Genomic DNA, 27,330 nt, shown 5'->3' on the forward strand with positions numbered 1-27,330 from the left:
TAAAGGAGGAGAGGTCTTATACGATGGAAGGAGTGAAGGAGAGTGGAAGGCAAGAATACTGGAGCAGAGGGAGACTAGACATCCTGGAAATGTTTACTTGGCTCTAGGCCCTCAGTAAAGAGGGCTAAGGACGAATATAATGATCCTTGGTATGTTAAGGGTTAATATTATGATGATCTGCAGGGGAAAGACCTCCTGCTTCTAAGCTGACTCTAGCTATTTTTCCTTTCTAAATGTTGCATCATAGTAGCTAAGATAAATCCGGTCTCTTTCTAGCTCCGGTCCCAGGAAACAGCAGAGCTGCTGGCCGAGAAAGCTCAGATTGCAGAAGAAGAGGCCAAACTGCTGGCCCAGAATGCTGCAGAAGCTGAGCAAGAGCGGCAGAGGTTGGAGATCACAGCACTGAAAACCAAGGAGGAGAAGCGTCTGATGGAGCAGAAGATGCGGGAGACAGAGCTGATTGCAGTAAAACTGGTGAAAGAGTCTGATCGAAGGTTAGATTTGCTCGTGGGTCTGGTGGGTGGCATCTGTCAGCCATGGCACTTGTGGATATACTGTGGGACTATCTTCCTAGAGTTTACGTGTGGAAGGAGGAATTCCCCAGGTGACACTTCACAGCTTTGTGCATCTTGTTCATTCCCACCTTGTACCAGTGAATTTGAAATTAGTGCCAGAAATTTTAACAAAAATTGCATCCTCAGCTGTAGAGTTTTAACTGTAACTATGCAGCCACTCCTCCTTAGCATTATCGAAAGACTGAGGGCTACTAATGGAGAGTCTAAACGTAAATGTAAAGCCTTGTGAACGCTAGAACCATGCTAATTAGAAGAGTTTAAACTTATAAGCGGTTTGCAGGATTCTATTATGGGGTTCCTAACCCAGTGTAATGCACTTAATATAGACACTGTTGTAGATTATGTATATTCTATTGTTCGCACATGTATAGAATGCGAGGGCTCAGTGCTATCCTAAAATACAGGGCGTGCCTCATGTTATTTGTTGTTGTTACAGGTATTTGTAAAGTTCTTATCACCCTGGTACCTGATGGCACTTTACTTATGCTAGTATGGTGTTAAACAACATTTTCCCAAAACAGGGAGCACTTGCTTGTCTGAAAAGTATCCCAAAGAGGATCTTTGATGTCAGATAATGGTTGAGGGCCCAGAGATTACAAGAACTGGGCCCATAGGAATTAGAGATAGAAAAGATCTATTAAATCAGCCAGCTAATGCAGGACTGTTCCCGCAATCACCTCTTCTTGTGCTTTGTCCAGTTTACAATGTCCCATGCAATCAGGCTTTAACCTGTGGAGACTATTTCGAAGGCTAACGGATGTCTCTCAGGAAACCAGCTAGGTGTATGAACTCAGTGTGTTGCCACATGTTTGAAATCTACCACCTAACGTTCACAATATGTTTGTCTGACAGAGCCAAAGAAGCTGAACATCTAAAACAGGATCTGCATGAAGCCAGGGAAGCTGAACGAAAAGCAAAGCAGAAACTTCTGGATGTAACTAAGCTTAATTATCTTGTAAGTTACCCAGTTTACATTCTGGGCAGCCCTTTATTGGAGAGTGGACAAATAACCAATCATCATTTCAATGTAGATACAATGTAACTAACAAGTAAATACACATTATCCATGAAGCTTGCTCAAGACACTTTGTTACCAAGCTGATGTATTTGTAACCTCTTTGTACTTTGCAGTCTTTGGACTTCACAATTTTAACATATCATGACAATTTAAGGAATATCTATCTATCACCATCACTGTTAATCACGTAGCATACACAGTACCCAGAGATGTTTGCAATTTAAGGATACCTGGATGTCGTACTGACAGAAGTGAAATATGGAAACTGAGTGACATTGAGAGAACTTTAGGAAGGGCTCAGAAAAGGAGCTTTGTGGATGAAAACTTGTCTGCGGCTTCAAACTTCTTTTGTATGCTCCAGTATAGCAAAAGAGGGAATCTGCATTGTCAAAACAGAGGATTGGGACAGTCGGGTTCTACTCCGTTCTTTGCCACTGTGTCACTATGTGAACTAGGGCAAGCAATTTAGGGTAAAATTTTCAAAAGCGTCCGAGTCCCATTTTCAAAAGTGCCAGACTCCTCAGTACTTTAGCTTTTATTTTTGTGAGCATAACCGGATAAGATGAAAGTTTCTTCCTCCTGGCCTGTGTTTAAAGTAAAGCTGTGGGCTTGCACAGAAGCAGTATTTGCCACTGTGACCTGAGGTGCCAGGAGCAAATGCCATTACTCCTTCTTATGGGGAAGCCAATCTATGCACATGCTGCACTCTGTGTGATATCCACGAAGTTTAAAAACTAGATGGGAAACATTCCAGCCATGCTGCTTCTCTCGCATTGGCACACAGTCTGTATGCATTGTAATGTATTTCATTGAAGGCTAACATTTTATTTCAAAAAGATTTGTTTAGGGCCAGCCAGCCAGGGAGGAAAGGGATATGAATGCCTACAGCCATCTTTAGAATCAATGGGAAGACATCAATTTGGGAGACCGCGTGTGAGATTTTTGTAGAAGCTAGAAATATACTTGAAATTAAAAACAAATGTTCTAATTTTATTGTTAATGGAACAAACTCTTTTTTTGATTATCTTGCATCTTTTAGCATGTGGCCCGGTATCCTCATCATTCACCTGCTGACACCAGAGATGTCAACTTTGACAAAGGATCTGTAAAGATGGATTTAAAAGATGTAGATCTGAAGAGACTGTCCTTTGAGATAGAAAGAGAGAGGTACTGGAACACTCCTAAGATGTAAATAAACTAGGGAGTCTTAACCTGGGAAATTAGAGGTGGAAAATACCGGTTATGTCTCCTGATGTATCCTCCTACCAGTGCAGGATTGTTCCCCACAATACATATGGGTGATTGCCTTATACAGAAGTAATAGCATCAGCTCTGTAACACATTAGCTTTTTAGAAGGAGAAAAGATGTTTTCTTGGCATCTAGCCATGAAGAGTACAGAGATCTGGGATTTAAAGGAATACATTGTCTAGGGGCAAAGCACTATGCTCTGATATGAGTATGCAGGAGGATGGAAACAACTGACTGGTGCATTGAGAGGGCTTTCCTTTCCTTTGCCCCATTGTAGACTGTATACTGGACTACGGGAACCATTGTTCTGTTATGGTCTTTCCTACATTCCTGTGAAAAGTGGCTTTAAAAATCTACCAAAAGACTATTCAAAATGTTCCTAGATATTACACTTGCTTGCCAACACAGATCTTGGAGAATATCAAGTTGGTTCTGTGGCTATCTTGAATGTTAAAATGGTTTATAAGCTGCATTGTGGGCAAATGGACATAAAGTGGCAAGACTCACTCTTTAAAAAAAAAAAAAAAAAAAAAAAAAAGCTTTCACTCCGCATGCACTATAAAGTATGCTATGCTTTCATAGAGTTTATCGTCAGAAGAGCCCATTAGTCAGCTAGCCTAACTTCCTGTATATCACAGCCCAGATACCCCCATATGGAGCCAAATAACTTCAGCATTATCGGTATCTGACTGATTGAAATGCATTAATGTTCTGATAGTACATTAGCTGACAATGCAAGGAGCTAGTACACTTATTTGCATCATGGTTGTGCCTAGGACCCCAGCCATGGACCAGGACTCCATTGTGCTAGGCAATGTCCAGTCACAAAACAAACAGATGGTCCCTGCCCCCAAAGAGCTTATGATCTAAGTAGAAGACCAGAGACAACAGATGGATGCAGACAGACTTTGTCTTACCTATACCTATTGTGGGACCCTCTATGATTCTGCAGATTCCTATATAAAGCTGGTTCTCCAACTGTTTAATAACACCTAACAGGAGATTCTGTGTGTGACTGCTGGATTTCTAGTTGAAAGGGAGCAGGTCTTGCTGTGATCATCTGGAAGTAAATGTTTCTTCACAGGTTTCCCATGCAGCCCATAGCCTGAGCTTACATTTCTAACCATTCCCCTTTGTTCTGACTTCTCCCAGTTAAAGCAAACCTCCCTCCGCAAGCAGACCCAAATCTGTAAACTTCCTGCTGGTGCTGTCAGCAGTTCAGAATGAATGTAATGACAACGAAAGAGAAGTCAGGGTCACTGAAAGCCTTTCCCTGTAATGAAACAATTGGAGAACAGAGGTCCAGGCCCATTTGGAGCAAATATCAGACTAAATAAAATACAAATCGGATGAAGTTATTGACTGTCAGTTGAATAACTTCAAGTGTCAAATTAATTTCTGATGTAAGATAAGTGGATTTACAATGGGGATGGGTTTTGCCCCAGAAGCTATGAATGAAAATGTCTTACAAATTGCCCTTACAAAATAGATGAATGTAAAAACTACAAAACCCTCCTTTAGAATCATAGAATATCAGGGTTGGAAGGGACCTCAGGAGGTCATCTAGTCCAACCCCCTGCTCAAAGCAGGACCAATTCCCAACTAAATCATCCCAGACAGGGCTTTGTCAAGCCTGACCTTAAAAACCTCTAAGGATGGAGATTCCACCACCTCCCTAGGTAACGCATTCCAGTGCTTCACCACCCTACTAGTGAAAAAGTTTTTCCTAATATCCAACCTAAACCTCCCCCACTGCAACTTGAGACCATTACTCCTTGTTCTGTCATCAGGTATCACTGAGAACAGTCTAGATCCATCCTCTTTGGAACCCCCTTTCAGGTAGTTGAAAGCAGCTATCAAATCCCCCCTCATTCTTCTCTTCTGGAGACTAAACAATCCCAGTTCCCTCAGCCTCTCCTCATAAGTCATGTGCTCCAGCCCCCTAATCATTTTTATTGCGCTCCACTGGACCCTTTCCAATTTTTCCACATCCTTCTTGTGGTGTGGGGCCCAAAACTGGACACAGTACTCCAGATGAGGCCTCACCAATGTCAAATAGAGGGGAATGATCACGTCCCTTGATCTGCTGGCAATGCCCTTACTTATACAGCCCAAAATGCCATTAGCCTTCTTGGCAACAAGGGCACACTGTCGACTCATATCCAGCTTCTCGTCCACTGTAACCCCTACGTCCTTTTCTGTAGAACTGCTTCCTAGCCATTCGGTCCCTAGTCTGTAACAATGAATGGGACTCTTCCGTCCTACTTGCAGGACTCTGCACTTGTCCTTTAGAGCTACCACTGGCTAATTAGATTCATATTTTGTCGTCTTCTCTCCCTGTGTGGCTTGCAGGTTAGATTACTTGGAAAAGAGCAAAAAATTTGAAGATCGATTGAAAGAGCTGAAGTCAGAAATCCATGCACTGAAACTAGAGGAAAAACAAAATGGGCTCTACTCTCACTGGAATGAAGTTCTTGGATCCTTGGATCGTTCAATAGGAAATGTATGTAACCCTAAATATAGGTTTTATAATAAGAATAACAGATAAGCTTACTCATGCAGTAGAAACTAATAAATATAGAAGGTTCAGTTAACACCATAAACAAAGGGACATTAGAATCCCTATAATGTTTCTAAAAGCATATGCTAAACATATACTTCATATTTTGGTATGAAACACACATTCACTCTCTCTATTGATAATAAAATGTGAAAAGTGGGTCTGGAGACATTAAAAGTGGCATTTTCCGCTGGAAGCGTTTTATGGGAGGAATCCCCTCAAATGTATAACAGTCAAAGATTGTGAGCTCCCAGGAAGAGTCCCATAAAGGTTGAAGGCTGTTGGGCAAAATAAGCTCTTGCAAGCTCAAAACAGTTAAATGTGGCATAGTTGTAATCAGTCTCTTTCTACTTCATTGTGTGTGTGTGTGTGTGTGTGTGTGTGTGTGTGTGTGTGTGTGTGTGTGAGAGAGAGGTCAGCTTTTTATGCTAGATTCTTTTGATTTAGCAAACAAACTTTTGAGCCCCTTTCTGGACCGGTGCAACAGTAATAGGCCCCAGCCCTTCCAGATTTCTCCAAACCTAGTAGAAATTTGTCTTAGACTTAGAGTAACACACATTAGAGACAAAAAAGGGAGGCTTGGGTGAGAGAAGGCTCCTATAATTTCAGGTCCATGTATTTATGCCTTTGGCTTAACGTGAGCTGATGGAGTGAGAACACTATTTCACATATTCTGTCCTTTAAAGGCTCCCTCATGGATGAAAACCTTTGGAGCTGGAGACTTGTTGGATATAAATCTTGGAAAGCCCTTCCCAGCTTATCCATTAAATGCCACAAGCAGCTGGCCATGTACCAACAAGAATCAACATACAGTGCCTGTGGAAAAGTCAACTTTTCAAACAAATACCTTGGTTGCCAGCAATGTGGGGACAGGAACTAGAAAACAGATTATAAAGGTAATGGGATTTATATGTATTTTCCCAACATGTGAATGAATTTAGTGCTTGTGAAAGTAAGGAATTAATAGGTTGGGCAAGCTTCTCCCACCCAACTCTGCCAGTGCCCCTCAATCCCAAACTGTGAAGGACTGCTAGTTATTCTAGTCCTTCAGTTTCATGCCATTTAAGGCAGCTTGTAAGATGGGCATCACAGGGGCTAGGATGAGATCAGCTGACTCCATTCCACCTGTGATCAAAGCTGGACTATGAATGAAAGATAAATCCTGTTAGACAACAAGAGGATTTGTATTCAATAGCTGTATTTTCTTTATAGTTTGACCAAGCTTGAAAGTAAATTAATATGTCCTCAGTGCTGGCATCAACAGTTTAAAACCTAAACATGATTCCCTTCTGCACTAGTATTTATGGCTGTGAAAACCTAACTTCCAGCATTAAGGGGCAGGTAATAAGATACCAGTAACAGAAATTGACCAGACCGCCTACAATTCAGCTCTTATGTGGCAATGGTCATAGAACACCGCCGCTCTATCAGCTGTTTCACACCAGTGCTGTGTGGGTCCATGAGGGAGACCCTGTGTTCTTGTATGGTTGGCTCCTTCCATGCGAGTGAATACATTGGGGGGGGGATATAAAAGCTCAGTCTGCTTCTAGAGTTGACTAACTGGAGTGAGGATTGGAGGGGTGTAGGAATCCTATTCTGAATGTGAGACTAGTTTAAGGGCAGGCAACTGTTACTGAACAGTTACCAACAAGTAACTTTATTTATGCACTACTAATTGTGCTGGTTGCCCGAGAACTAACTGGAGGTTTAAAGGAACATTTGTCTGTGAATGAGGCTAGGGCAAGAGTTTCTATTCTATGATCAATAAACTTGAGCTGTGCTTCGTATATTTATGGTAAAGATTTTTCAGAATCACTAGAGACTGTCACATGACCTTAACTTGCAGACTGTAGGCATAGAATTGTAAGATACAAAGTCCAATGCGGTTGGACAGAAGCAGCATCTTCCTAATGCAAATAATAAGGTAATTGTTTTAAGAAAATAGAATCCAAACTGCAAAGTAATGTCTGTCAGTGTGAAAACTTCCATGGGGAAGACAGGAAAAAAAGTCAAGCAATTTTGATGTGACTTCCTCAAGGCCACAGAGTTGATGTCAAAGCCAAGCTTAAGAGCTAAGGAATTCCTGGCTCCCACTCATATGCTTAAACAGAACTTTAGGGTGGAAATAACTTCTTTGATTTGCACGTAGGTTCAGCAGCAAGACTCGGACGTGATCTACATTTGAAGCGTCTCTGCAATTCAGTAATGCTTTCATCAAGAAGTGAATAGGCAGAACTTCGGAGTAATCCATTTGGCTGCCACAAGTTACTTACACAAAACCACTACATACCTTTAGCTACTCGATGTCAGCATCAAAACATATCCTGTAATGAGAGTGTGGTGCTGCTCAGTGTCCAGAGAGGCAGCGTATGCCTGTAGCACTGAAAATGACAAGCATCTTTCATAGTGGCAAACGTGAAATAATATAAGAGCCAAGTTACATCATTTGTGTTTCGTGAGAACATTTTACATTTAAAATGCCTTTTATCCTAAAGTGCTTTTTAAACTACAGAGCACCGCTGAAATACAGGACCTTTTAAAGCAAAGAGAGTAGCAAATAGTCAGTGGAACACACTGGGGGAGGAGGAGATGTTTAGGAAAATTCCTGCTTTTATAAAAAAATTTACACAGAGCACACATGACTTTATGTTTTTAAGTCTTAGCAGCTGGTGGGACACTTCTAAAGCCTGTTTCAGCATAGTTAGTCCACAGAACATTTTTCACTTCTTATCCCTAAACATAACAGACTGTCCACATACTTGACTTGTATTTCTATTAGAGACAGTCCAATCCTAAATTTAGAATTAAGAGCTAGACAGGCTTTTTTGGTAGGTCTTAATACATCTATTTTGATGTCTCATGGAGATATGAATGAATCCTTAGTGTGGAAGTGCAAGGCTTCTGTTTCTATATGGTTTTTGTGATAGTGTGGAATACCTTTGTTGCTGCCACCTGTAGAAGACTGCATAACTTACTGGCTCAGAGAAGTTTAAGTACTAGAGACAAAGGACACCTAACTGGTATCTGCTAAAGAGGGACTCGTCTCTGATGAAGACTAAACATGGTATCTACCACCCAGCATCTACTTTATCAGTAGAACCACTTTATACTTGAGGATGTTGTGCATTAAATGTATATTTAACTGAGATCTTCATACAGACTTCTATGGAAGTAGACAATACAAAATTGTAGCTAAAATATGTTGAACATGCAGGACAGAGTAAAAATGGATGTTAATGTTCATAAACATCTACTCCTATAAGTTAAAAATCTAAAGTATATTGAATAAAGCTTCAATTCCTTCTAGCTGTCAGCTTTTTAAATGTGTATGTGTATATATTGCTTGGATTTAGCTTTAAAGGCAGAGTATGAACTACTGAAAGTTTTTCAGCTCTGAGCACTGACAAGGTAGGTGTACTACATGTGCTTCTTTACTAGTCTTCATCTCTACTTCCTCACTTAACTTGCTTATCCTCTAAACAGCAAGTTGACAATTAAAACCTCTACATGTATCTTCTGGAAAAGAAATTGATTTGTATCCATATTCAGGAAAACACTGTGCAAGGAAGTACAGGTGTTAGTTGAAGTAGAGCTGAAAGTCAACACATGGGCTAGTCAACAACTTTAATAAGGTTTATTTTGATGTTGTCAGCCATTCTTCCTGACCCATAAATACTAAACAAACCAACTGTACATAAATTACAAAAAATCAAAAAGGAACTCCCTCTACTAAGAAAAAACCTGAACAATTCACCCAAATTCTAGAGAAGGCTTTACATGGAAATAGACTCCCCCCCTCCCTCCCCTCCCCAAGTTTGTGAACTGGATTCTGCTAAATTATGCAACTCCTCTTTCTCCTGCTAGCTCCCAAGTTTGCTCTTCAGAAACTATGCTTTATCCCTAAAGAAAAACAGCTCTAATCATTATGGATGCAGTGATGGCTGAAGCTGTCGGCAACCCAAAACACTAGATAAGAGTAATGAATTGCCCAGTTAATCTCAATGGGATATTGATACTGATAAGTATCTTTGGTGCTCAACCATCTCAAAGATGAGCACAATCAATGGCTTATCAACATGGGGAAATGTGCCAGCTTAACTGTACTAGTATAGTTTGTGTGTAGCCACTTAGTCTAATGTATGTCCACATAAGAAGACATGGCAGCAAAATCACACAGGTAATTTCAATTTTCAAAATGCTTAATGACTAAGGAACCCATATCCCACTGACTATCAGTGGGACTTAAACTCCAATGCAACTTAAGTACTTTTACATTTCTTATTGGCCTCCCCTGCAATCTGACCCATGAACAAGCTCAGGCTGTCAAACTAAAGGGGAGGTAAATTCCTGAGGGGCACAGAGGGGCTTTGCTAGGTACTTGTGTGTTAGTTTATAACTACAACAAACAGATATTGCTATCATCATCTAGGTCTTCACAGAAACTGTATGCATCAAATCAGAGGACAGCTGACACCTGTCACAAAATACATATGCCACTTCCCTCTAGGAGGCAGCAAGTGACCACAGTACTGGCTCATCCCCTAAACTAGGAAACAGAAATGGTACCAAACAACTAATGCATATTTTGCTGCATCATACTACTGTCACAGAAGTTGATGTTTAATGCCAAGGGCTCCATTTAAACTCCATGTTTATCCTTGAACAATCCATGGATGGGTAGGCCAAGTTAATATCATTTACTCTTTCCCCACTATTGTGTATTCTGCCTCAGGAAGTATGAATACATCTTAGAGCTGCTTAGCTGTATTATTCATATACTATCTTGTTTGAAAAACTGTACTGTAATTTTAGCAAAGTAGTTTAGAGTGCTGTCTTCTGCAGCAGGTGGGTTGGTAGAAAGTGTGTGTGGACATCAGCAAGACACACAAAGGGTTGAACATGAAGATACTAGAGAGGTTTAAAGCATTTTGGCTTTTATCTTGGATAAGGAAAGGAACATATACAAGTCCAGCAGGGGAAAACTAAGGTACGCTGGGAGCTTCTCTATCTCAAGGAGCAGATTCCTTTACCTAGTCTAGATCAGGTTTATTTTAGTAGTGAATTTTTGCATATTTTGGGAGCACAGCTTCAGCCTCACAGAAGCATAAAGGACCACTACACTAGTGCCAGATCCTATAAAATACTTTATATATATTATAATTCATTTAACAGTTGAAAGAATGAATTAGGGGAACACTTTTCTCCAGGTTAGGATGTATATTTTGCATGTATCCCATGAATAAAATATATAAGAATGGTCTATTTACAAATAGTGAAATTTCTCTAGCAGTAGCATGTGGCAGTCTAGGTCACTCATGTTTAATGCTGCCATTAAACAAGGTTAATAATATACACAGTAACTCCATGCACTGTTTTAAGAGTGACACTTCATTTAATTCTTTTGTCTGTGCATGTTTCTCCTCATACGCAATAAACGGCTCTGGGATAGATGCAGCCTTCCACCCAGCACTAAATTAAAGGGAAAAGGGCTTGGTGCAGATGAACACCAATATAATCAATACCCACACCAAAACAAAGCTAGTATAGCCTTTCACTGTTAAGTCCTATAACTTTATGCTTAGTGCAAATCGAACACTCAAACACCTCTTTATTAAAAGGCACTTGTTACCCAGACAAATGCAAGGAAACACGGCCTGGAATAATCCCAAATAGAGCTAGTGACAGCAATTATTTGGCAGCAATAGGTTGGAAAAACAAAAACCTTAACAGAATGAGGTGGCCTAACTCTGCCTCTTTATAGTGTTTGCCACAAAAGTGATGTTGGTGGAAGGGTTTTATTCAAACTTTTCATCTCCTTCTTCCACATCTTTCAGACTGAGCACTTCGAGCGAGCCTTTCCCTTTAGTCTCACACCGGATCAGTTCGTCGATCTCCCTGAAGCAGCCTGGATCAATGAGGCACACCTGAAACATTTTACATATCAGTCAGTGAAGATTTTAGCCAACACTGTGTCCTTTTCTCCTATGGCAATTTAATATACAGAGATGACTGACCCACTAGGAGTTAAGAAAACTTTTCCACCTCCCTAAAAGCTTATATTTAAACAATCCACATGGATCCATCTTTTGTTTGAGGGAGTTTTGCAGCTCCACCTGCCAATGCTCAACCTGCTAATAATACAGCAGTGAAATTGCAGAAGAAGCCCAGTCTGTTGTAAGTAGCCCAAAGTATTACTAATTACAGATCTTGTTTATAGTTATTTTGGTGGAATACCTTTTAAATAAGTTACAGTACGGTCAGAACTGAATTGCAGTAAGATATGGTGCATGTGTTTTGCACTGTAAGACAATTAAAATTTACCATCCTAACATATAGGGGACTGGCAAAATGAGAAAAGGAAGAAGTTAAACACAGCAACTTTTAGCAGTGATGCATTGTACTTTTTAAAGTTTGAGCCAGCAATTCTACAACAAATATGGGTACAGGTAGATGATTGAGTCAAGAACTCTCGTTTCTCAAGCAAGTGTTCTGACAGTCCTGAGCCTTTTAAAGGCTTGAAAGCAGTCACTAAGACCATGAAGAATTTAAAAAACCAAAACAATACCCAAAACCCAAAATTACAATTTCAGCTAACCCAAACACAGGTTTTACATGTAGCCTTCAAAAGAACACAACTAAATGTAGAAAAATTGACTATAGAAACTAGATTCTTACAATTTCTAACTGCTCATCGAAGTCTTCACTCTCTATAACTTTGATCAGTGGTTTGAGCTTCTCTTTTAGCTTCTTGCCCTCTTTTGCTGGGAGAATAAACCGCAGTCTCATGTGAGCCCGCTCAATCTGCATAGTCTCCTTTAACTGTCTGATCACTTCCAAAGCCTGCAAAGACATTAACTACAAATGAAATTCACATATGCTCATTTACCCCCGATACTTGACACCATGCATATGCTCATTTGTTATTTACATAGCACCATATCCCACACTCAGGTTTAGCATTATTTACAACTGCTTATAGATGCTCCAGAAACATTCCTTGGTACCGTCTACTGGAATTCTCCAGGAATATGTTTGGTATATTCCAATCAGAACTGATTAACATGAAAAGGCAGATCTCAATAAAGTATTGCTGGAATTGGACTTAAGGTGTCAGAAAAGCAGGAAATGTTAAACAAGGTGGTTATATCAAAACTATAAAAAAGTCAGGACATTCAAAAAATTAAGGATAAACACACTGTCCCACTGAACCACAGGAGGTAAGAAGAAAGCATAAGCAGTGAGTCTTGCTTTTGTTTTACACCCAACTTTGCTGCTGTTTTAATAATCTGTAGTTAGAAGAACAGGAGTACTTGTGGCACCTTAGAGACTAACAAATTTATTAGAGCATAAGCTTTCGTGGACTACAGCCCACTTCTTCGGATGCATATAGAGTGAAACTGTAATCCACGAAAGCTTATGCTCTAATAAATTTGTTAGTCTCTAAGGTGCCACAAGTACTCCTGTTCTTTTTGCGGATACAGACTAACACGGCTGCTACTCTGAAATCTGTAGGCAGATACAAACCAAAACTACAAAGTTTCAGAATACAAGTGTTTCTTTCTAACATTCAGCTCCTATGCCACCTCTGTCTGTCAAACAATGCTCACTTACCATCCTTAGATTTAGGTTCAAGTGACTCCTGTGGATGTTAATAAGGAAACTATATACAAAAATTCTTTTAAGTGAAAACAGAATTTTTGGGAACTGATACAGACCTGCTGTTTGGTGCTCTTGTTTGGTTTAACAGAATAGTGGATATCCTTCATGGCTCTTTCTATAAGGATTACTGTGTATGGCCTCTTTGTTTCAGGATTCACACATTTCTCAGCGACAATAGTTGCAATGTCTCTAAACATCTGCTCCAATTGTGTGTGTCGCTCTTTGTCAGATACCTGCAACTCCCCTTTTGTTAAAATCTAGAAGTGATTAATCAAGAATGAAAAATTATATTCAATAGTAATAATACATATTTGACTGAAGAATAGCTCTGGGAAAGTTATTGACTTGTTTTCAGAGTAACAATTACAGTATGTCTTAGCTTAATTTGTGTATATATCTTTAACTTGACTAGGTTATTCTGCAGCATGTCAAGTATAACACTAGAATTTTTTCATAATACAAAAAAAAACCTTATGCAAAAGTGTAATGCTGGTCTCATTAAACTATAAAAAGGAAACTAGTGTTTTTCAGATAAGGGTCAAATCCTACAAATGAAGTTAACAGTTTATATAAGTGTACCAACAAGGGGACCAAAAAAATAAAAATGTAACAGGTTTATTGAACACTGAAACTATTTCAAAACAAACAGCATTACTGAATATCTTGTTTGATTAAAAATGCAGATTTACTATTCATCCCCACTCATTCCTATTACATTATAAATAGACCAATATAACAAAAAAAATCTTTTGGATCAAGACACTTGTGAAATAAAACTTTATTACATTTCTTCCTCCATCCCTATCTTACATTGGGAATTGGTCTAGCTAAAGTTCTTTGGGACGGTGACCTTGCTTTGACATGTCTGTAAAGGACAATGCATCCTAATGATGCTATATAAAAAGTTCAAGTGGTCAGAACTCAGTTTTATAAATATCTCACTAGAAAGATCAGATATCAAGAAGAATGCTCCTTCCCTCCCCATCAGGAAGCTGGTTCAGTAGTGACTGAAAGGGAAAAGTATCCTTTACTGAATCAGCAACATACCTGCCTATAACAACTAGGCATTGCATGGACATCCCCCATCAGTCTACTGATCTGATATGACCCTGCTTTGCTCACGAGATCCGTGAGGAACACATGACAAGCACAAAGTGGTGTTGCTGAAGACCACAGATTTTAAACCACTTTATTTCCAAAGAGAAGGGAAAAATATGTTTACCCAAAACTGTGATCAATAATAGAAAACAAAATAAGTAATATACTAGAAAAGTCATTAAAGTCTAACAGCATCAATTAACAGATGGATATTCAGTTTAGCTAAATTTTAATGGAGGAAGGCTAGAGTCTTTTGTGATTCACAATAAGGTGTGTTAACTCTATGCTTTCATGTATAGAGGACCTACCGTCTTGCAGATTTCTGTTTGGTCATCAGTTCCAAAAGCTTTGAGGAGATCTTCCTTCTTTGCAACTTGACCTTTAGAGACGTTTACAAATACTGTGTTGGTCTGTAGAACTTCATCAATGTCTTTTTCACTGGTAAATAACAATTGTATTCACAATTAGAAAACACATGCAAGCATAGCATTAACTAGCAGGGAGTAGTCTTGTGGCCCCCTACTCTGCATCTGAGGCTAGGGCACCAATTAGTGGAAGCTGGGAACTTGAGTGTGGGCAGCTATCGGACCTTCTCCCCAGGAGGAATGCTATTTGGGGCCCTCCGTAAACCTAACTCTATCTAACACAACATGAAGATGCCTTTTGTAGCTTTATGGAGTAGTTAATTCATTACTAACTTCTTAAGAGGACACCATCAAGTGACTTAAATGAGAAACAAATTTCCTTCCTAGATTACTATCACCATGTTGGTTATTAAAAAGGAAAGGATTTTAACATTTCCTCTAGTTTATACTGCTTGTTTACTTTCAATCACTTCTTGCAGCTGGAACCATGAAAATCAATTAAGTCGGTCTCATATTTTGGTTCTCGATGCTGAAACATTTGCATTGCATGGACTGCCGAATGTTTTTGTTTATAGAGAACTATTTTCACTGGAATTTTTAAAAATGTCAACGTTTAAGAGTTGGTTTTCACAAAAAAAAATTAGATGCTGGGGTTAAACAATGGCTAGTTAAGTCTGTGCAGTCATTAATGTTCCTTTAGGACTCCAAATATGACATATAAAATATTAATTTTGTGGGACTAGTCTTTGATTTTTTTCAAAGTTAAACCCTTAGCTATGTCAGAGAAGCTAAAGAAAAAACATGGTTGAGACAATGAAATATAAAAGGCTCTCAATAGGCATTCAAACATTATGCTGATAGGGATAATATAAGTCCCAGAGAGAAAGACATATGAAATGGGAGTTTTTGATTCATAGTTACTGCAGGGAGAGGACTTTATTCTCAAACCGCTGTTGCCTCTTCAACATTACTGGTGCAGAAACATAAAACAAGCACTGCCAACTGCAAGCCCCTGTACAAACATTGCAACAAACAAAACAGATCAATATTTTCCAAATAAGAGCAGTAAAAACTGGCAGTGGTAACAGAGTGTATTTCTAAATCCTGAAGTAAAACAACATCCACAAGAAGAAAAGGAGCTACAGTTTCAAAGGAGGGACACTTCCTCATGCAGAGAGTAGGAGGACATTTAGAAAAGTTAAGGCAAATAAACTAAAGGTGTGAAGATACCTTCAAAGGGCAAGGAAAGATGCAAGGAGGATCCAGGAGACTACGCTGGCATAACCCCGTAGCATATATGCAGCCTACACCAATGCAGGAACACCACCTCCCCAACTGACAGTAACTAGGTTGATAGAAGCATTCTTCCATTGACAAAACTGCAGCACTCAAGGGTGTGTTTTTTCATACCCCTGACTAATATAGCTACCTCAGCCTAACTTTTAAGGCTATGGCTACACTAGAGAGTGCTGCTGTGAGCTCTATAGTGTAGCCGCTCTAAGCAGACGGGAGAGACCTCTCCCATCGACTCAGTTAATCTACTCCCAACAAGCGGCAGCACCTATGTCAGTGGAAAAAGCTCTCCCACTGCCATAGTGCTGTCCACACCAGTGTTTAGGTCCATGCAACTTATGTCACTCAGGGGCTGACTTATACTGACATAAGTGGTAATGTAGACATAGCCTGAGTGTAGACCATGCTTAGTTACAGGAAACTAAGGCCATGTTTACTCCTGAATGAGAGCATCTACAAAATTTAACTTATGTGCATGGACTCCATGCCTCTAGCTGATTCTTCAAGTTCCAGATAGCCCGCAAGTAGACAGAGTAGGTGCTTTCAGACCCTCTGTCAGTAACGCAGGTCAGGGCTGACTCCTAGCTTCCCTACACGCTGCAAACAGCTCCCCCAATACCTGGGTGGGAATCCCTCCTCGAGTGGGATGAGGGCAAGTTACCTCTGCTCTGTAAGTGTTAGCACCAGCTAGAGGAGTAGGGTACGGGTGAGTCCTGGCCTGGTCCATTTCACTAAGAGCTGGATGTTGACAGGCACCTATTTAGATAAGGCACTTCCCAGCACCACCTGGGGCACCCACCCCCTTCCGTCCCAGCCCTCAGATAGCCGAATCTCCTCCCCTCCAGAAACCCCCTAGCGAGGGGGTCCCACCCCAACCCCTCAAATGTCCTCAGACCCTCACCCCCCTCTTGGCCCAGCACAAGACTCCCCTTCTTCCCAGCAGCCCTGCACCTGCCTCAGACCTCCCCCCATCTTCCCTCCACGCCCTACCCCATCTCTCCCTCCTCCCGCCACCCCTACCCCATCCCCCTAGCGCCCACCTTCTCCCCAGCCCCTTACCGCCCCCCAGCCCTACCTCAAGGCCCCCCCACATCCCCTCTACATCCTACCCCATATCTCCCTCCTCCACCCTAGTGCCCGCCCTCTCCCCAGCCCCTTACCGCCCCCATCCCTGCCCCAAGCCCCCCCACACTCCCTCCACGCCCTACCCCATATCTCCCTCCTCCACTCTAGTGCCCGCCCTCTCCCCAGCCCCTTACCACCCCCATCCCTGCCCCAAGCCCCCCCACACCCCCTCCACGCCCTACCCCATTTCTCCCTCCTCCCCATCCCCCCCGCCCTAGCACCCGCCTTCTCCCCAGCCCCTTACCGCCCCTGCAGCCCGGCCCCGGCCTGTACTCACGCCCCGCTCCGCCAGCCCATGACTTTGTTGCGGTAGCAGGCGATCTCGAAGCGCTTCCCGGCGCGCCGGGTGCGCACCACGGCCACGTTGGTGAGGCGGATCTGGTTGGTGGGGGTGAAGATGGACATAGCGGCGGTGCAAGGAGCCCGGGGCCCGTCAGGCGGCTGAGAGGTCTGTCAACAAGCAGCGCTGCGCCACTGTTATTAGCCACCGCCTCCTCCTGTGACGTCAGCGCAACTCCGGAAACAGGCGGCTCGGGGGGCCGCCGAAAGGCGTCCGGGCGGGGAAACGAAGCCCGGGAATCCAGGGTTCCGGGGCAGCGGCCACAGAGGGAGAAGAGCGCGCGCGGGGTGGGTGTGCGCGCGCGCGCTACTTCTCCTCGCGCGTGGGGTCAGTTCCCCCTCGCAGGGGCCCAGTCTTCCCGGGGGGAGAGCGCCAGGCCGCGGCACCCGGGCTCTTGGCTCTCCCAGCGCTGTGGCACCCTGCGTGGGGGGCTGACCTGGGCCCCCCGGGAGAGGGGCGGTTTGAAAGCAGGGCCCTGAGCCGATGTGAGTGGGGGGCAAATCCCCCCCCTGCCCCGTGCCCGGTTCCCCTGGCTTGTGGGCACCGGGGGGCCGCCCAGAGAGAAACACGCCTGTGCCTGCCCTCAGCCACATACCAGACCCCAACGGGCCACACCTCCATGAGTATTCATGCATATGAGTGCGCGATGGGGTATTAGTGCATCGCAATAGGGCTATGCACGGAGCACCGTCACCGGACAGGGTGCTGTGGAGGGGCCCGAGACAGCCCCCGCCGGGGGAGCTCACACACCCCGCGCAGTTTTACTGTCAAACCCACGCGCCCATCACCGTGTCTTCCGGGCCGTGTGTCTCCCTTCTCTGGGGCATGGATGCAAATGGCTTCTGCGTGGGGTTCATCAATAAGAGTGACATGCTGCAGAGGGTCGGCTGGCGTGGGTGACTGTACTCCTGGGATTGTGGGTGAGAAGGGGCTGAGAGTGGCTTGACTCTGTGTGGTTTTGTAGCGTGTGTTTCCCTGGCGGGCTGAGTTTCTGCTCCGTGCTTCAGTGTGTTTCTGTGACTGTGTTCATGGTATTCTGTTTCTATGCGATTGCGTGTGGGGTGTATCTGTAGGATCGGGCGCTCCCGCCTCCCGTGATTGTCTTTGCTGTATTAGGTTAGTATCCCATTTCTTTAGCCCGGTGAAGTTGCACTGCCTATCTGATGTTTTTGCGTCTGAGAGATTGTTTTTCTATGATTGTAAATGTTTAGAGTGTTTGTGATCGCGTGTGTTTTTGTTTTCTAGGCACGAGGAAGAAAACACTGCCACACCAGCCCTGAGCTCTGTATAGCTTCCTTTTCATCAGTAGCAATCTATAAAGTGAAGTGGGGAGGAAGGGGAAAAAACAAACGCCCAGACTCCCAGCATTCCTCTGCAAACAGCATGGCTGCCCCCAGGAGCTCGTGGGGATTTCTCTGTCCTAGTTAATTTTGTTACCTAAAACGTAGAAGGGTAGCTGCAAATTGCCACATCACGCTCTGGAATGCTGAATTTTTGGCTGGTGTTTCAGGTTCTAACTATCCTGGCTGCTTGTGCTGACGCTCATGCCATGGGTAAGTACTATTGTGTAGAGATACCTGATGATTTTTAGGGGATCGTTGTAGTTAGTGCCTTGACAGAGGATATAGCTCTTATTAAACTGAAACGACACTGATTTAACCGCAAAAAGAACAGGAGTACTTGTGGCACCTTAGAGACTAACATAATATGTTATGCATCCAAAGAAGTGGGCAGTAGCCCACGAAAGCTTATGCTCTAATAAATTTGTTAGTCTCTAAGGTGCCACAAGTACTCCTGTTCTTTTTGCGGATACAGACTAACACGGCTGCTACTCTGAAAACTGATTTAACCATAACACATCAGGAATAACCTGTTGTCCTGCTGCTCCCAGCAAGGTGGGAACGGGCTCACTTGCTTGCTACTGTTAGGTCTGCGTGCAACACACATTCAATTGCTTATTCTTTTAAAAAGAAGTCAAATTAGTGCCAAGCCTGGAAGGGGTGACCCCTGTGACCAATATCTTGAAACCTTAGGGCTGCTGGGACCACTCGAGTGCAGGTTGGCTTTACAAATAGAAATGAGATTGGAACATGTCTCTGGTGGAAACACCCAGAGTGAAATCTGTTAGTATCAGAGAAATGTAGAAAACAATAATATAAAGGTAACCCTGAATTACTGCTGTGCCTTTCTCCAGTGGTGCTCCTGGGGAAGCACCTCTGAGCCAGCTAATGTTGGCTTTCGGGTGTTAATTTCCAGCCAGGGTTCAAGGGTGTTAATTACAGGCAGCTGAATGTATCTTAGGCTAGGTCTACACTACCCGCCTGAATTGGCGGGTAGAAATCGACCTCTCGGGGATCGATTTATTGCGTCCCATCGGGACGCGACAATCGATCCCCGAATCGACGCTCTTACTCCATCAGCGGAGGTGGGAGTAAGCGCCGTCGACAGAAAGCCGCAGAAGTCGATTTTGCCGCCGTCCTCACAGCGGGGTAAGTCGGCTGCGATACGTCGAATTCAGCTACGCTATTCACGTAGCTGAATTTGCGTATCTTAAATCGACTCCCCCCTGTAGTGTAGATGTACCCTTAAACTCCACAAAGGGAAGGTGTGTGTGATTGGGAGCAGTGAGCAACGGGAGAGGTGTAGGATGCTGTTTCTGCCGCTATATTGATGATGAAGGAAACTGCTGCTGCTTTTGCTGAGTTGGAAGAGGGCAGTCATGATTTATTATCATTTTAGATGCATCAGCGGATACTTGGAGCTACTTCTACACTCATCTGATGTCCATATGGCTAAACAGGTTTTACATCTACTCTTGTGCGGCTTTTGGCATTGGTATTTGGATCTGCTTTCAGTTCATTGCCACCAAAGCCAAAAAGCAGGTAAGTGAGACTCACAATTCTAGCATTTATATTCTTTCAACTGGCAGTATACAACAGTAATCCTTTAACCCACTACTGAAATGTATCCTCCTTTGGTGTGGGAGTGTGGCATTTCATTTCAGTATAGTCCACTCTAGGCCATGTGCAAGTTCTAACTTCTTAAAGTTTAAATGTGGTTTGGCATCCTCGAAAATCATAGTACTTGACGTGTGTTAGAAATATAACAAAAACATACCTGTTGACTATTTTACTGCCTTATAAGTGACATGTGAACTGATCTCACATAATCACCTCTGTTTATTATGTGAAGAAGATTTGCCATTCTGGACTGGGCCAGCACTTTTTCAAATCCTGTCTCTGCCAGCTGCTAACACCTGATATTTGAGAAGTAAGTCCTGTTCCCATTGAAGTTAATGATAAAAGTTCCATGATTTCACTAGGAGCAGGATTACGCCTGTCAAGAGGGTAAAAATTCCCTCATAAAATATTCAGTTGTGTATTGTGGGTAAGTGTGTAGATATGTGGGATGGGAGGAAGGCATGTCTTCAGACACCTGCTGTGATCAAGTCACACCCTATAGTGTGAGATCAGATTACAGTAACGTGGCTTATTTAAATGAGAGGATGCTAGGTTGATTGTTTTTATGGGCCAGTGGTAACTCTAAAACTTATCACTGTTACATTTGCTAGAGCTCACCAACCATGCTGAAGATCTGACTAGGTAGTTTGCGTTTTATGTGAAAACTAGCTTAAGATGAGTTTGAAAGGGGTAAGATTGGGATACTACAATTGTTTTGTAGGATGAAAAATCCACTGAGAAGCTAACTCCATCTAAAGTAACACAAGATGTGCTGATAAATGGATATACAATGCCAAAGACGAAGGAGGTTTATGTTGCTGGGGTGAAGGTTTTCTATGGCTCTCAGACTGGCACTGCTAAGGTAAGTCATTTTATTTTACTTGGACAAAGTTAATTCAAAATGTTATTGAAGTGTAACTTTGGCTTGCAAACAGTGCATGGTTCAAGAACCCGAAAGTGAAATTGACTAGGTTTTTGTTGTCCAATAAAATAAAAAAGTGAAGAGGAAATTAGATTTTAAAGAATTATTCATCTTTAAAAATCTAAGGGATTATTATATCAACTCTTTAAAATATACTCTATTAATCTTTTGGTGTCACTTTAAACTCCTCTCCTTGTGTGGAGAGATGCTGCTTTAATCAGTTTTTGTCTTTGACAGAGAAACATTATAAAGTGGAGTGATTTTTTTGTGTGTGTGTGTAGAAATACTCACTTTTTCCAAAACAAAATGCATTTCACTTTAAAAAAAAGAAAATGTGTGTTTTATAGGTATCTTTGTTCTGTTTCTGTACATGATAGCCATATGAAATATCAGCTTCTTGTTACAAGGTTTGTGAGTTTCTAACACCCTCTCATGAATTTGTTTGACTCTTCTTTTGGTTGGGTTATTGCAGATATAGCCTTTCTATGTCTCTCTCTCTCTCTCTCTCCAGGGATTTGCAACAATTCTTGCTGAAGCTATTCTCTCCCTTAATTTGCCTGCAGAAATCATTAACATGAGAGACTATGATCCCGATGATTGTCTAGTCGAAGAGGTTAGTATTTTTCTTTCTTCCCCCTTCCTAGATAGGTAAAATATATAAATGTAACAATTCCCTGGGTCTGTTGAGAGGTCTGATGTCTTCTGCATCTCCCTGCAGACCTCCCCTAGTTCCCTGCAAATCCCACAAGATTTGTGTTGAAGAGTGCATCTGTGGGGTAAATGGGAACCTTCAATGCTGGGCTTCTTACAGCCTAAAATACCACCTTGAAGTAATTTAATATTGGTCCTTATTTGATATCAACTTGATATTTCTTTTCTAAGAGGAGGTAGGATGATAGTCTCTGTCTAGAACCCAGACCTATGATCCTGGGAGATCTGAGTTCTTTTTTTGGTTCTGCTGCAAGCTTTCTCAGTAAGATAGAGATATTACTCAAGTCCCTCACTGTGCCTCAGTGTCCTGTCTGGGAGTAATAGTAATTCATCTCTACCTCACTGCGGTGTTGAGATTTATTTAGTTAATGTTCATAAAGTTCCTTTAGATTTTTGAATGGAAATGCTGTATGAGGCAAAATGTTTATTAATACAGTTTTTCCTAATTTATTGAATCCATGGTTTATACAAAGAGTGAACTTACCAGCTTCATGCCTAGGGTTTTCTGCCCTAGACTTCATACCTAGACTTCTAAAAAGACAATAACATTCTCTTCCTGACACTCTAATATTAAAGTTGTTTTAGAAAATCCACTGATCATCCCTTTAAAATATTCTTTTCCTCTGCTAAACTGTCTTCAGGCAACCAGCAAAAATATTTGTGTGTTTCTGGTTGCTACCTACACTGATGGACAGCCAACTGAAAATGCAGCATGGTTCTGCAAATGGTTAGAAGAGGCTGTGAATGACTTTAGGTTTGGCAAAACCTATCTGAAAGGAATGAGATACGCTGTGTTTGGCTTGGGAAATTCAGTATATGTGGACCACTACAACACGGTGAGTTTCTCTGGATTTTCTTTTTGTTTTCTGATCCTGAAGAATTGCTAAGCATCTTTCGTGTCTGCGGACATCAGTGAGACTGATGGTGTTCTGCACCTCTTGGGCTAGGCAGTTAGTGTTCTTGAGACTCCTTGCTTTTAAGAGGAAGTTGGAAAATTAGATGTTTAAAGGATGCAGTATTTAAGGCCAGATCCAGCTCCCCTTCAAGTGCAGCACGCTATCAAAGTGAAGAGGAATGATTCCCATTGGTACTATGTTAACCTGTGGAGTGTTTTCCTCCGGATGGTAGTTCAGACACTTGTAAAACTATATAGTAACTCTGATCCCCAGCCTTTGTAATATATACAGAATACGTTTTGTAAATCTCTCATTGAATTTCCAGGCTTTTAAAACCAGTAATTAGTTGATAAAGCTGTCATATTTGTTTTGTCACAGGCTGTTCAGTACGATTTTTAAAGGGCAAAATAAACCACTGACTTATTATTGCCTCTCTCCCTTTTTTAAAGTACTCCTTTCTCTGCATTTCATTTACTATACTCGATCATGTAAATCTTGATATTCGCCAGCTATATGATAGTCTGATGGTGTTTAACCCCATGAACTGACTGAGATTATCTAAATCAGAAAGAGAAAAAAAGATGTAGTTTATCAGACTAATGTACTTGTACAGTGCTTGATGGCCTGATGGCAACACCTGGTATTGTACATACATAGGTTTTGTTATTACTAGCAAATGCTCTAAAGTGAAAAACTATCCCCTAAAACACATCTATTATAGAATGATAGAAATACAGGGCTGGAATGGATCTCAAGAAGTCATCAAGTCCAGCCCCCTGCGCTGAAGCAGGACCAGGTAAACCTAGACCATCTCTGACAAGTGTTTGTCCAACCTGTTTTTAAAATCCTCTGATGATGGAGATTCCACAACCTTCTTTGGAAGCCTCTTCCAGAGCTTAACTATGCTTAGAGTTGGAAAGTTTTTCCTAATATCTAACGTAAATCGCCCTTGCTGCAGATTAAGCCCATTACTACTTCTCCAACCTCAAGTGGACATGCAGAACACAGTCCTCTTTATAACAGCTCTTAACAGATTTGAAGACTGTTATCAGGTCCCTCCTCAGCCTTTCTTAAGACTAAACATGCCCAGGTTTTTTTTTTTTTTAACCTTTCCTCACAGCTCAGGTTTTCTAAACTTTTTATCATTTTTTGTTGCTCCCCTCTGGAGTCTCGCCAGTTTTTCCACATCTTTCTAAAGTTTGGCGCCCTGAATTGGTCAGACTCAGTGGTGATATTAATACTATTTTACCAGTGAAGGAACTATGAGGTATAGAAAAGCTAAGGTTTAAGTTCATGCTCTGCGTCGGCAACAGAGCTGGTATTAGAACTCAGAGATCCCTGGTTCCCAATCACTTAGTCAGCCTGCTATGGCCATACGGCCAGCCACCTTTTTCTAAATTCCTGTCCAATTTGTTTTCTGAATGACTGTCTGTAAGTTCCTGGGCCTTGTTAATGGGCTTTTGTTCATTTCTCGTCTTAGGTTGGAAAAAACATTGACAAATGGCTGTGGATGCTTAGTGCTAGTCGTGTCATGACTCGTGCGGAGGGGGACTGTAATGTAGCCAAAAGCAAGCACGGCAGCATCGAGGCTGACTTCAGTGCTTGGAAGGCCAGGTTCCTCGCTAGGCTCCAGGCACTTGGCAAAGGGGAGAAGAAGCCCTGTAGTGGAAACTGTAAGAAAGGCAAGTGCAAATCCAAAGGGAAGAAGAGCAAGGAGGGATCGGATCATGAGCAAAGGGTCTCAGAGCAGGAGAACACTGAGGTAGGTCCAAAAATCACAGGGCATTACTTCTGTGACAAAGCTCTCTTCGCAGGCCTGGTATAAGGGACTCTGTGGGCTCTCTTGGAGAGGTTTTGGACTCCTTCCTTCGCTTCCCCAGCTCTAAGGGCTTGGATCCGCTATGTGACCTTTTCCCTCACACTTGTCCCTTGCTTCTGTGCCTTGGGGAGAGTGCAAGTACAAGGCCAGAGAAGAAGTAGAACTGAGGGTTGTGTGTGTGGAGGGGAGCTAGGGGGAATGGTACAGGGAAATTTCCCTTTAAATGGGAGCCAGGATGTGCCAGAGCCAATATAAAGAGGAGCCATGGTGATTTCTCAGAAGGGTCTTAAGTTATCTCCACCGCCAGGATGAACCTTCTTATTTACTGTGCCATAGGAGCAGTTAACAGCACCACTAGTATTTAGTAATCTATTGCTGAACAGGTTGGCTGCTTTGGTCCAGGGTCTCTCTTTGCAGCTGCAGGTTGGCAGCTTTGTCTGAGGCAGTTCTGTCTCTTCCTCTGAATACTTACGTCTAACTGCTTGTCTCTCTCCCACAGTGTTTGTGTTAATAACAGGTTTTGATTAGGGGATCATCTCTCTTGCTTTGTAGAAAGTGAAAGCAGCTGATGCTGCGACACTTTATCATCCATCTCGTGCACAGGGCATCATTGCTACTGCACTATAGACCCTCCCAGAAGACAGCTGCTCTTCTCCCTGGGTGGGTTTGAAAGTTCAAGGCTGCCTGTTCCTCAGGCTACCACAAGAGGAATAGGCTTTGTTAATATTGATACAGGACAGCTGCTATGCCTGACTCTCTACAGGGGAGTAAGACAAGCCCCCTGCCCTGAGGAGTTTACAGTTTGAACGGCAGTTCCCTTCCTGTCTTGTTCACTATGATATTGATCACTCTGGTGTGGATTTTCAAAGGAGCCTAAGGGAGTGAGGTGCCTAAATCCCATGGGAGTTGCATGCCTTTGTCCTAACCTCTGATTTTCACTGCCAATGATATGGTGGCAAATGGACGGATCAGGAAAGAGAGAGAGAGAGAGAGAGACAGGAATAAATCTGGAAGCCAGATTTCCCAGGAGACTGAAGGTCAAATGCTTTGTGTACTCTTAAATTCATTTTAAAAAACAATTCATCAGGCTTTTTATTGGTACAGCTGGGAGTTGTGTGCCTTGTATAGGTCAAATGTCCCATTGTTAACTTTCCAGAAGTCTTTGCTGCATGTTGTGTAATTGAATCAACAGGCTAGAATAGGCAGGGGTTTATATTTAACATAGCACGCAAGCTTCTAAAATTCATTCTGCAATCTTTATTGCATAGGTGGAGGATTTATTTGAAACCACCAGTGAGGAGGAGTTGGGCGCTGAGGAAGATGGAAGCCATAACTCTGTCATTGATGTCGAAGATCTGGGCAAAATTATGGGTCACATGAAGAAGGCCAAGGTACTACTATTAGAGCAAGCTTAGTACTTGGAGTTTCCTTATCACCAAGGTAGCGAGTTGATTAAAATATTACTGCCCCTGGCTTGTAGCTATAGAGGTAAATTATAAACAAAGCAGTAAACTCCACTGGCTATCATCTAAGGACACAACAAAAATGTGACTTGAAATATTTGGAGGTAGGTTGGAGGTGCTCTTTTCCCACTTCAAAAGATTTTGCAGTAGTCTTATTTGAAAGTTATGTGAGTGTAATAAAAGGCACTGCTGCCTGTGCACTTTTCAATCCAAATTTTCCAGAGTACCTCAGCAGCATAGATGTTTCGTTTTTAAAATTTTCCTCCAATTGGGGGTGAACAATACGGTTTGTTTAGTGCCACCGTGATGCCAGGGTACAATGGATAAAACTCCATTTTAGGTGGACAAGCAGATGATGATGACATGCCTTCATAGAGACTGTGGCATGACAGTATCTTCAGTCATGTTAGAGAGCTGAATGCTTTTGGGTAACAGGGAGGCTTTCCCCTGTAAGGGCCAGAAGGTCTGGGGCCAGTCAGCCCTGTTCAGCTAGCCCCATCCTGCTGCAGCTGCACTGGGTGTTGGATTTAAGAGGAGCTCCATGCGGAAGGCAGGCCAGAATCCCTGGCTAGGGAGGAGAACAGGTGAGCTGACTGAGGAGGAAAGTCCAGCAGTTGAGTGCTGGCTGGGGAGGGAGTGGACGGGCTGCTCCTAAATGAGGGAAAAAGTCGAGTGTGAGCTAGGAACTGGCTGTGGCCTGCCAGGGTCCCTTGGTAAGAGGGTAGACCTGACCTGGATGGTTGGTGTGTTTGGATCTGGAGGTGAGATAATGAGACAGGCTATTGCTGCTGGAAGCTGGCCTGCAAAGACTGTTTTTTGTTTTGGTGTTGCATTGGACTTAGATTAAGGGACTCTGTTACCCTGGAAGGGATTGAATGTTTAAAGTGGCTTGGCTGGAGGGCCATGTCACCTCTCTGGCAAGAATAAGCCGAAGAGTGTTAAGGGGAAACTGAGGCACAAGTGCTGCAACACCTGGTCTTGTAACAAGGGGGCACTCTGGGACAGTGAGCTGTGCTCATGTTGTCACAAGAGTGCTTGCTAGCATGAAGTTTTGGTTGAATTGTCTTTCAATTGAATTGTCTTTAGTCTCCTGACTAAAGGAGAAAGTTGGAGAGTCTTTCAGGAATTTAACAGAGAACAGGAATTAGTTCTTTATGCTGGGACTGTCATTTGTTACATATTTGACCTATTTGCAGAATAATGCAGCTCTGACTTGGTTGATGCCTCTAGGGGTGACTGCAGCATAAATGTCTAATAAAAAAGAAGAAAAATAAAAG

The 27,330-nt window shown here is 42.5% G+C and overlaps 3 protein-coding genes across 18 annotated transcripts in view; 2 read left to right on the forward strand and 1 right to left on the reverse strand.

Annotated features, from left to right (window-relative positions):
* Positions 1–10,183, forward strand: part of LOC101935768 (merlin-like) — a 35,419-nt gene extending 25,236 nt beyond the window's left edge. For 6 of the 7 annotated variants that reach the window (XM_065572751.1, XM_024099734.3, XM_065572750.1 and 3 more), the window contains 6 exons: positions 277–494; positions 1,428–1,530; positions 2,633–2,760; positions 5,195–5,345; positions 6,089–6,298; positions 7,552–8,708. In XM_065572751.1, coding sequence (XP_065428823.1) covers positions 277–494; positions 1,428–1,530; positions 2,633–2,760; positions 5,195–5,345; positions 6,089–6,298; positions 7,552–7,587 — 846 coding nt within the window. In that variant the 3' untranslated portion in view covers positions 7,588–8,708. Of the gene's footprint in view, positions 1–276; positions 495–1,427; positions 1,531–2,632; positions 2,761–5,194; positions 5,346–6,088; positions 6,299–7,551 lie in introns of all 7 variants that reach the window. The other variant, XM_042857790.2, reaches the window with a different exon arrangement.
* Positions 9,023–17,470, reverse strand: SBDS (SBDS ribosome maturation factor). Of its 2 annotated transcripts, none has more exons than XM_005283443.5 (5): positions 17,220–17,470; positions 14,468–14,597; positions 13,118–13,318; positions 12,078–12,242; positions 9,023–11,326 (listed from the first exon to the last, which is right to left on the reverse strand). In XM_005283443.5, exons 1-5 carry the CDS (start codon positions 17,345–17,347, stop codon positions 11,198–11,200), a joined length of 753 nt encoding a protein of 250 aa, XP_005283500.2. In that variant the 5' UTR covers positions 17,348–17,470; the 3' UTR covers positions 9,023–11,197. The 2 variants fall into 2 exon arrangements, with proteins under 2 accessions (XP_005283500.2, XP_042713727.2); XM_042857793.2 differs by having other exon boundaries at positions 12,078–12,257; positions 17,220–17,449.
* The window catches only part of LOC101940317 (S-adenosyl-L-methionine-dependent tRNA 4-demethylwyosine synthase TYW1), a 126,868-nt gene continuing 116,987 nt past the window's right edge, over positions 17,450–27,330 (forward strand). The window contains exons 1-9 of one of the 9 annotated variants that reach the window (XM_065572745.1): positions 17,525–17,609; positions 18,247–18,398; positions 18,528–18,835; positions 20,022–20,164; positions 20,964–21,104; positions 21,676–21,777; positions 22,517–22,711; positions 24,252–24,533; positions 25,859–25,981. In XM_065572745.1, coding sequence (XP_065428817.1) covers positions 18,766–18,835; positions 20,022–20,164; positions 20,964–21,104; positions 21,676–21,777; positions 22,517–22,711; positions 24,252–24,533; positions 25,859–25,981 — 1,056 coding nt within the window. In that variant the 5' untranslated portion in view covers positions 17,525–17,609; positions 18,247–18,398; positions 18,528–18,765. Of the gene's footprint in view, positions 18,399–18,527; positions 18,836–20,021; positions 20,165–20,963; positions 21,105–21,675; positions 21,778–22,516; positions 22,712–24,251; positions 24,534–25,858; positions 25,982–27,330 lie in introns of all 9 variants that reach the window. The other 8 variants (XM_008178895.4, XM_065572746.1, XM_008178894.4 and 5 more) reach the window with 8 other exon arrangements.

Source organism: Chrysemys picta, chromosome 19 (assembly GCF_011386835.1).
Source record: "Chrysemys picta bellii isolate R12L10 chromosome 19, ASM1138683v2, whole genome shotgun sequence".
NCBI lineage: Eukaryota > Metazoa > Chordata > Testudines > Emydidae > Chrysemys > Chrysemys picta.